The sequence below is a fragment of the Dendrobium catenatum genome, unplaced genomic scaffold (assembly GCF_001605985.2).
Source record: "Dendrobium catenatum unplaced genomic scaffold, ASM160598v2 fragScaff_scaffold_811, whole genome shotgun sequence".
NCBI lineage: Eukaryota > Viridiplantae > Streptophyta > Magnoliopsida > Asparagales > Orchidaceae > Dendrobium > Dendrobium catenatum.
This window is the reverse complement of record NW_021319273.1, coordinates 1-10,856: the sequence shown is the minus strand read 5'-3', so window position 1 is coordinate 10,856 and position 10,856 is coordinate 1. Positions and strand designations below refer to the sequence as shown.

At 33.7% G+C, this 10,856-nt stretch overlaps 1 protein-coding gene across 1 annotated transcript; it reads right to left on the bottom strand.

Moving 5' to 3' along the window:
- Positions 1 to 6,427: 6,427 nt before the first annotated feature.
- On the bottom strand, positions 6,428 to 9,919 carry LOC110114532. The gene is made up of 5 exons (XM_020847447.1): positions 9,686 to 9,919; positions 9,489 to 9,597; positions 8,994 to 9,149; positions 6,841 to 6,943; positions 6,428 to 6,647 (listed from the first exon to the last, which is right to left on the bottom strand). Exons 1-5 carry the CDS (start codon positions 9,902 to 9,904, stop codon positions 6,443 to 6,445), a joined length of 792 nt encoding a protein of 263 aa, XP_020703106.1. The 5' UTR covers positions 9,905 to 9,919; the 3' UTR covers positions 6,428 to 6,442.
- Between the last annotated feature and the right edge of the window lie 937 nt (positions 9,920 to 10,856).

Sequence of the window (10,856 nt, the reverse complement as noted above, 5' to 3'; positions counted from 1 at the left end):
CGCCTCATTTCCAACTACCTATCCTTGTAATAGCTTCCATTTCAATCTTTGTGGCTTGCTCTTTGCCCCTTTATTAGTGCTTCATGATTACAACGTTGATGCTCCACCCCATGCTTCATATTTACCAACACCTCTCTACTATCTTCACTTGATGGTTTCGTTGATGTTAATAGTCCACCGATTTCTATAAGTTGGCATAATTAGGAAGCAGATGCTTTAACTTTCAAGCCCACTACTCCCACTCTTTCTTCCCTGATGTTATTAAGCGAAAGAGTTCTTTATAGTCGGATCCTTCAGGTAATTTTTCTTTTTTTCTTCCACCATGGCTCATATTCTACTAGACATAAGTTGCTCACTACCATTATGGCAAAGATGTTCTTAATATTTCTAAGGACGAGATTTCTAATCTGGTAATATCATTTTCCTATGCTTAGGTTGATAAAGTTGCCTTTGACCAACTGAGTTTTGAGATCATTCATACTTTCAGAATTGATTTACATTTGATTGGTGATTTCTCTATTGGAATTCTTGATTGTTGCCAACGCTCTTATCAAACTATCTTTGGAAGTACATTATTCCTCACTTTTCTCTCGCCACTCATATTATATGAATGGTTAAATCAATGTGTATACAAAAGTGATCTCCATACATTAATGCCTTCAACAATACATGCATGAGTTGTTTTTCTTCATCTTTGTTTCTGCTCAATCAACCTATATTACACTCATGGGGATCAATAATTAGCAAACCGATACAAATGGATGGTGCTATCACCAGACTAACCCAAACATCTATGGCATATGTTATCGTTGAAATAGATGTTTCTGCCCTTTTGGCTAAGCAAATATAAATTGATAATTGTTCAAGTGATTATTGAAAAAAATGTTATTTGAGAGTTTGCACATATATTGTTAGTCTTGTAAAATTTTGTCATGATTATGTGTATTGCTTTAAGGCTCATTCAAAATTTAGAAAGTCCTACAAGGGTTGTTCAAGATGGTGCCTTGAATATGACTTGATGGATGATGCTCCCTCAGCCTTGGCCCCCTAGAATGTTCTCATGCTTTTGATGCTACTCTTGACTCCTCTTTCTAAGCATGTATCTTCCTTAGTTGCTGTTGACTTGTTGGAAGTTTGTATCCGTGTTCCCCCATTTTTGGTATCATCAGATATGGTTAAAGGGCCTACTGTGACTTCAAGAGTCATGCCAGGAAAAGCTATAAATCATCCTATTGATGGTCCTTCAATCATTCCTACTGTAAAACCCGAAAATGTCAAATCACAGCATCGCGACGCGTTGCGATGCACCGCAATGAAGATAGACGAATTTTCAAGATTGTCAGAATTTGACGAAACAAATTTTATAAAATTCTACATTAAATTTCGATCGATTTGGTATAAAGGACTTGGGCTTCGTTTGGGACGGCTGCTGCTGTCGATAAAGCAGGTTGTGAAGTTGTTGTCCAGAAAGTTGCTTTATACATTTGCTGTACGTAAATTAATAAATTTTGTTTGGGTAGTATAACTGCCGAGCTGCTGTGTTGCTGATGTATAACAACAAATTACCTTGATACCCTTCTATATATTAGCATGATTTTTTTTTATTAAATATAAATGAACTCTTAATTTTTTTTAAAACTAAATAATTTATGAATTTTAAATATAAATGAACTCTTAATTTTTTAAAACAATGTAATATCATATTTTAAAATAAACTAAGAAAATATTTAATTTTTTAAAACAATGCAAACAAGCAGGATAGAGGAATCTCCTACAGCAAGAGATCATTCAAAGTCCGAGAACTAACACATCATCCTCGTTGTTCGCAAGCCATTTCTTTTGTCTTAAAAACAACTTACTGATCATATAATAAGCATTTAATCAAAAAAAAAAAGGATTTGGGTGATCAACAATTCCAAGAAACTTTACTTCAGCAAGCCATTTCTTTTGTCCCTGTAAACCATACTGGTTGAACATCTTAACAGCCACTGTAATCCTATCTATGACATCTAGCAAGAAAAATTGAGATCCTAACTACAGAAGAGGAGAGAATAAGGGAGAAGAAGAAGGAGAAGAAGAAGAAAGGGGAAAGAAGAAGAGAAGAGAGAAGAGGAGAAGGAAGAAGAGAGTATGCGGTTACCTTGTGTGAGAGAGAGAGAGTTGACAGGCAGAGGGAATTTTGTGGTGTCCTGGTACAGTTCGAACGGATGAGAGGCAGAGGCGTGGCTTCCGTCTGGGTCAGCCGTGAGAGAGAGGAGAAACGATGGCTTCGTGGGGTGTGTGCAGATGGAAAAAGCGGAAGAGGGATCCCGACTGAAAAGAAGAAGGTTAATTTCGACTTTCTAGCATATCAGAACAGCGGAAAGCGGCGGGACCGCGGGAGGTATTTTGCTTCGCAAAAAATAGGCTGCCACCGTAAAAATTTTTAGACTTCCGGTCCAACGCAGTGCCTCAAACAACAGGGGGCGCGCGTTTTAAGCCGTGAAGCAGCCCAGACGTCGTCCCAAACGTAGCCTTAGGGTTAATTTTGCATGGATTTAAAATTAAAAATCGATAAAATTTGCTTAAAGGCAAATTACTAAATAGCCCATCATTTTCTCAACCACCCAAATAGCTTAAGGGACCGAAACTTTCAGTCCCTTCTTCACTTTGTTCGGCCGAACGAAGGAGAAAGTTAACTAGAAGGGAGAGGCGCGGGCAAGGGCTTCGGGCAGCGGTAGTGGGCGGCTTCTGGCGGCTTTTTTTGGGGGAAATAGAAGGGAAAGTTTTAGAAAAGCTTTAGGTATGTTCCTAAGCTAGAAATTTTTTCTTATCGCTTAGATTTTCATATGTTGAAAACTTAAGGTTTTCCAAATTTTTACAATTTTAAAAGGAGAACGTTTAGGGAAGCTTAATGGTGAATATTAAACCTTTATTTTTTTTTCTTCTAAAAATGTTCAGAGTTCCAAAATTAGGGCTTTTTCAAAAATTTGATTTCTTTGAGGATGCATTAACAAATGCTATTCCTAATAACCCTAGGAATATTTTTAAAGGTAAAAATTAGGATTTTTCACATTTTTATATTTTTACTAATTTTTAATTAAAAAATCCGAAAATAATTATGCCCTAAGTGTTAATTAGATAAAGAGAAGGTTTTAGCATGAATACGTGATGAAAATAATGAGAATTAAGTTTTCAAATTTGGGATTTTAGGGAAAAACTGATAATTAAAGTTATTTTAATTTAAATTAGGTCATTGTAAAGGGTTAAAAAGGGTAAACCATGGGATTAGACCAAATTTTGAACTTTAAAAATTCAGGATAATGATATTAAAATGCTAATTTAATGAAAATGAGTTAATATTGGGTAATAGAAGTTATAGTCTTTTAGGTGTTGGAAATGGGAGAGGAAAGATGCCCAAAAGATAAACGACGATTTGCGCCCGAGCTTGTTTGCTTATACTTGAGGTAGGTAAATATAATTCTTTTAAATTCAGAATTTACTGCTTCTTTTAATTTTTATTTAAAAGTGACATATACTCATTGTTATTTAGTTTAGTAATAATATGTTTCTTCCTTAAATGTAATGTACTTTGGAAACATGTGATGGATAGTTTAGAATGCAAATATTTTTCTTTTAAAATGTCTACATATAGAAATGCATGAAAACTTACATTAGATAGGGGTATATGCTCGATTGGAATGTTAAAAATCCTCCTACAATAATTATATTGTATGATTGCATGTGTATGTTGGCACGAAGTATCAATATGGTAGAGGAAATGGTAAAGGAAAATAGTAAAGAAAAAATGATAAATGAAAAATATGGCTCCTCAGAGCAGAAATGACTAATTGAATGTGTACCTGATAAGTACAAATTTGATAATCCGTTACGGGTGTATAAGATATAAATATGTTATATGCAAAAAAGTATTATATGCATAAAGAGTATGAAAGGAATATGAAAAATGTGAAATGTAAAATGTTACAGACATATGAAAAATAAAACGATCATATAGAATGACATACAAACTTAAGCACATCAGTTACTACTGCATGACACATTTATTGTTTGTTTCATTAGTTTATTACTGCATTGTACCATGAAATTAACATGCATAATATGTCTTATTACCTTATTTTTTTGAAATTGATAGAATAGCATGTTACCTACTGAGCTTTAGCTCACCCTAGTTGTGGTATGTTTTTCAGAAGAGTCTGCTAATCTATGATAGCTGTCAGATACTCGTTCACTCATCATTGTAGGGAATCACAAGGAGAGGTTCTTTTTATTGTTTTTGATGTCATGTAGTAGAATGACATATACTTTTTGTAGTAGAATTACATGTACTTATTTATTGATGAAATAAAATGATGTTTTGAGTTAGTGACTCTTCTTACTTTTGTTTGGAAAGTTTTTATAATATGTTAAATTGAAATGTTTTAAATTTTCCGTACAATCATCTATTTCCCGCCTCGTTAATTCGAGCTTATCGAGCTGGGTCGTGATACCTACTCTTTTATCTGCCTACAAAATTACAATTGTGTTCCCCAATGCTACTCGTCGTAGGGAATCACAAGGAGACAGGTTCTTTTTTATTGTTTTTGATGTCATGTAGTAGAATGACATATACTTTCTGTAGTAGAATTACATGCACTTATTTATCTATGAAATAAAATGATGTTTTAAGTTAGTGACTCTTCTTACTTTTGTTTGGATAGTTTTTATAATATGTTAAATTGAAATGTTTTAAATTTTCCATACGATCATCTGTTTCCCGCCTCGTTAATTCGAGCTTATCGAACTGGGTCGTGACACCTAATCTTTTATCTGCCTACAAAATTACAATTGTGTTCCCCAATGCTACTCATGATTGTTTTGATATGGAGGTGCTTGATGATTTAAGCTTTGTTCATCCTTAAGATTTTATTAGAAGGCTTTCTGGATTAATGGATAGAATATTTCAACACTGTTTTTCCGAGAAGGCATAAATAAAAAAATAAATAAATACTTTTCTTCATTCTATCAAATTTAATAGATTTAAATCAAGATGAAATATCTCTCTTAATAGCTTTGACATTCTTGACTTAGGTGTCTAAATGTGGGCTTGCTTCTCTCTTCTTGGATGCTAGTATCCCTGAACTTCAAGTTATCTTGGTCCACAATATTTTTTTTACTTTGCTTTTTTGTTTGCGATTCTTTGTAACTACTTCAAGTCACCGTTTCACTAAGTAGTGATGAAGTTTTGTTGCCATAAAAAATCAAGAATTGAAATTAATTTTCCCTTAATTCCCTCCCAATGCTCCAAACTGGCAGCTGCTTTTCTCTCTCCGCTTGATCTTCCTTTCTTGCAAGAGTTTGTTTCAATATAAGAAAGAAGAAAGCATCAAACATAAGATCTCTACCACTTAAACATCCTCCTAGTCAAGTAGAAGAGAATTATTTAAAAAAAACTCACTAAGAGGAACTGATATGATCAAGATAAATGCATATTTCACAGCATTGAAAGTAAATGAATTCTAAATATTATAGGTACACCCACAAATTCTATGAGGGGCATTTTTGTAAAAACTCCATCTTCATCCCTCCTCATTTATAAATTAGCATATTGCAACAATACTTCCCATCAACACAATAGTTGTCCCTTCTCTCTTGGCATTGGCCTAGTTTACGCCCTTTACTGACTCATCATCTTCACTATTCTTAGCATGTCGTCGTCTATTGTTGCCGCTCATTTACTTCGTTCATGCCCTAATTGTCAGAGTAAAAACAACCCCCTCCAGTAGGATTAAATTAAGTAAAGACTAATGTGACTAACATACAACACTATAATCTAGTTCACTTGATTCAACTTAATATGTTCTTTCAGCCATAGCTATATCTTCGATTATCTGGTCAACACCTAAAGATGAGCATCCATCATCTCATTCATTAGGCAAGAATATTGAGGATCACATGATGACATTTTGACTCGTTGATTTAGGGAGAAATAAGTCATTCAAAATCCTTACATGTATTCTAAAAATTTCACAAAGACTTCAATGGTCATTAGATCATTTTTTGAATAATAGATAATTCGAGAAAGCCAACGGGCTACATTAACTAATAACTCACCGACCTACTTATCAAGAAAAGTGTGTCACAATAATGCACATTAGATTATTTTCTTCAATAACTATTTCAAGTAATCTTATGCTGATCCAACCTCACTCAAAAAAAGAGGTAAAGGAATCATACTTCACTGATTCTGGATCACCACTTCTTTAGCTCCTAGTGTCATTTGTAAGATGACCCTATTATGACTCACAGGTCCGAGGGGGCCTCCTAAGTATACTCGAGGGAAATACTCACCTTTCTTTATTGCTGGAATAGTCTCCAATTAGAGACAATTTCAAGCGAGAAACAAGGATGGGCTGTTTAAATGTTAAGTAGATGGTCTTGAATTCTAAACAAAATTATTAGCTTAAATGAATGTCAAGTTTATCCAAACGAACCTTGAGAATCCACCAGAACCAGCTCCCACAGTGCGTGCTATAATGCCAGTATCAATGCAAAGTACCTGTGGATTATCTTTGGGAATGAATATCTTGCGTTCAAGCACTAATCCACCACCAATATCTCCTTCCAGGGAAAGAGCTTCCTCTTCTCCAGATTGCTCAAGTTTCCTCCTGATTAGTTTACAATATTTTCAGACTTAAGAAAGAAAATAATTAGATAGAGAAATGGTAAATGCGGAAAAAAAAAAATTTTTGCACAGTTGTAAATATTGATGGCATAGCTCACCATATTACATCCTGTTACTCAAAAATCAATAAACATCAATGGCATTCCTAATGAGAAATGATGAGTATGCGACCTTACCCAGTAACTTTGTATTCCTCAGAACATCCAGCAGATCTGTATTCAACGCCACTATACTCCTCATATCCATCAACTTCAACCCTACTGTGAAGCCACTGGGTTGCTGAAACATGAGATCCAAGCAATTAAGATTGCAATGACTAATTCTAGGTTGAATGAGAGTATATATCAGATATTTTATCGGTAAAATTTCCACAGAAAAATTTCCTTTATCTCTCCATGTACAAGTTTATGAATCAGAGTTCGGATTTCTATAAATGCAAGGTTGTCAAAATATCACTTTTCTACAAATTTAGGCCTCCAAATCATTAGCTAAAACAGCTATGGGTACTGATTGCTGGCTTACATTTTTAAGTTCCCATATGTAGGGATAGAGATAGTAATAAAAAAATCTTCACATGAAATTCCATTTTTTTTTCCTCAAAATTTGACATGTGATATTCATCTAAACTGCAGCCCATCTTAGCATAAGAAAATTTTAAAACGCTCATGTATGATGTTTAATAACCCACCAATCATTCATTCAGATACAAGAGAATGACTGATCATTTACATAAGATAGCACACAATATTGATGTTGGGTAAAACAAAATAAATAAATAAAATACCATATAATCCAAATGAGGGATACTTTAATTGCATAACCAATGAGCTTCTAACATTGCAAAAATTTGGTCAAGGAATAACATTTCTGTTGGTTTTGTTTGAATATTTAAAAGGATAAAAAACAAAAAATAAAGAATGCGGAGGGTAAAGGAGCCAGTAATAGGATCTATTTCACCGTTAGCATATTTAATAGTTAGTAATATATTGGCTTATTATGTAGGTTTTTGATAGGAAATACTTGAGTTTGCAAGTAATCTTATCGGATCTACTAGAGTTTGCAAGCAAACCTGACCAAAATTCAGTAAAACAGCAAGAAAAACATAGAAAATGTCGTGGAAGAACAATCACACAATAGCAATGTCTTATAGAAAGCAAAGGGAAATAAACATAAAGCAATATAAAAGAGATCCTCAATTCGAGAGGAGGATCGTCTCTCCCAAATCTCTAGACAAGAGAGTCTATAGCCCAAACACCAAGAACCCTAATTTTCAATCAATCAAAAAATAAAATTCCCCTAATCCCTCTCATGCACTTTAATACAAAAGCTTTCCTAATCTTAATTTCCCTCTCAAAGCACTAGCCGGCCCCCCCCCCCCCCCCCCCCCCCCTCAATTTGAATTCACTTAGATGGGTGGGACCCATCTTTTGGGCGGAACAAGAGAGGAAGCGAACTGTTTCCACCTCTTGTAGGTTTGTTGAGCTGGCCCGTTGGCCGGTTCTGTTTGAACCGGCATAATCGTTTTTTAATAATGGAAGGAGATTATATTTGGGAGATATACTCATAATTCAAAATATAATTTTTTAATATTTACTCCATTATTGTATTCTCCTATATGCCTGTTTAAAGACCCTCATACAAGCTAATAAAACACAAATATTTCCTCTCAACATTGTATCAGAGAACAGAAACCTTGGCTGCCCTCCCAATTGATCCCGCTGACTATAGAACCATTCTACCCTGGTCTAACTCTAGATCCCTCAGCACGCAATTACTATAACTGCAAGGTTGTCAAAACATCTTCAATATTAATCAACTACTCTGGAAGTTCCTCTACTCTCTACTATATATTTGGTGAAGACAGATAATGATGATTCACAGCATTCCCTTGATTCTAATGGGGGTATTTTGATTGATAACTCATTGGTGAATAGGAGATTTCAGATCTTATTTATCAGATGAGGCCAAAATAAGAAGAAAAAAAACATTGCCATTCAGCTATTTTCACTAGGCTTCAAGAAAGGCCCATTGAGTTGTTTCATATTTTGATGAATGTTTGTGTTCCATATTATCTTTTTATTTTATACTATGCATTTCTCTTTTTTTATTTAGAGCAAATCTAGTTATTTGTCCTAATTGTAGATTTATCACTATTTAGTTATAAAATTATAATTTTTTTTAAAGAAGGGAAAAGCTTTTTAGTAAAGAATCCTATTGAGGCACGGGTTTTAAGTTATCAATCAGATTGAGAAAAGCACTTTCAAGTTGCAAGTTAGCAACATTATAACTATTATTACATAAAATAGATTAGCATGAAGTTAGTTGTTACCTGACGGAAGATGTATCATGGAGATCATCCGACCACCAATCCAGGGGACCACTTTAAGCTGCCAGTCCCTACTCTTGATATCCACAGGTGCCTTTGATAGTTCAATTCCCTTTTGCCCAGAGAGATCATCAGCATCTGGAAGAAGCTTTGCATCATCTGCACCATATGATTGTACCCAATTGACGTGAAAAACACATAATCCTAACAGCTCAATCGTACAGATAAAGTTGAAATAAGCGACTTCATTAAAACATCCATAATAATTGCTTTTTATCCAGTTTGTCAACAGCCAATCCCATTCAAGGAAAAAATCATACCAAAGGTACAAAGAAAGAATACCATTCTTGATATGTAAGAGCTTTTTACCATGGTAATAAATGAAATTGTAATCGTTCAAGAGTATATGGCAGTAGTTAGTTAATAGTTCCTTTGGAGTGTAATCAAGTTTCAAAATACAAAAAAATACAGTTCTGGAAACTGCTTGAATAAACATGCCTAGTTTTTCTCTGTACTTGATTTCACTTGCAGATTGCAATTTAGATACTTCAGATTCTGAAGGCATCGTGATGTGCACTTCCTCACCATCAATTCCTAGTCCATCAATCTTCATTCAACAAAAGTATTTGTCATGATAGCTAAGAAACATTTTGCAACACAAGCAAGAAATTAATATAACTAAAAAAATTGTGTACCATCGCTCCTTCCCCAAGCAAGATAAACACATGTAAACTACGATTAGGCCTCTTCCATGATCCTTCAGTTTGGGATACTCTAACTGTAACTGTCGAAGATTTCAATTCTGCAGCATAGTACGTAAGGAGATAGGCTCCCTGTGTGTACCCATATCCATCACCATCGTCCTCAAACAGAACACCTTCAGCCTTACCTGGGAAAAAAGAAAATTCTTTCATATCACAGCCAAATATGCTACATCACCAAGTAAAGCTCTTCTAATGCAGCCTTCTCAAAGCCTACATTGTCATCGGAAACATGAAATATTTGTGTTGCATCAATGTTTGCACTTTGATTGTATTTTGGTTGGATAAGGATGTTAGATTCCAATTTTATATTTGAGTAAATATTCAAATAGATTGTTAATGTGAGTAAAATGTACTTATATATGTAATTAGGTTTAACATTTTTGTGGCCAAACATTATGGTACTTTTATACTATTCTCTTATCAATATATATTTGATTAAACATCCTATGTAAGTAAATAAGCAAGAATTAACTCACAATTCATCAAGATAAAAATAAGGCTTTATGCAAAGTACCAGAGTTTGAGAAATGTTACAATTATCCTCCTATTAAAGCTACTACATCGTTGATTAGTATTTCTAAAAAATCATCATCCCATCTAAAGCATTCTAAACACAAACCAACATTAGAATCTTGCATGGATAAATCAAATTTTATGAAAAAAAAATTGTAGTTCACGAATATTCTTTGAATATTAAATTAGAAGACGAATTTGCATTTGTTAAATATGATTCAACGTCATATTGCATACTAGAATATATACATGAACTTATACTTACAATTGAGAAAGAGTTAAAACTTGAATTGAAAAATAAAAATAAGATTATATCTTGACAAAATTATGATTAAAAATGAATCTATCTATGTTTTTAAGGCATAAAAGATCATAAATAAAATATCACTCATGCTGAAGTTGATAAATCAATCGAGTAATCTGAAAATATAATTCACGATTAAATATCTACTGAAATTATCTTTGGATAGAAATAAAATAGAAGTCAATTTAATTTTGATTTCTTTCTCTTATTCTATACATTCATTTTGCTTTATTGTATGCTTTTTGCTTATGATATTCTTCTTGTTGATAAGACTAGAGAGAGTTG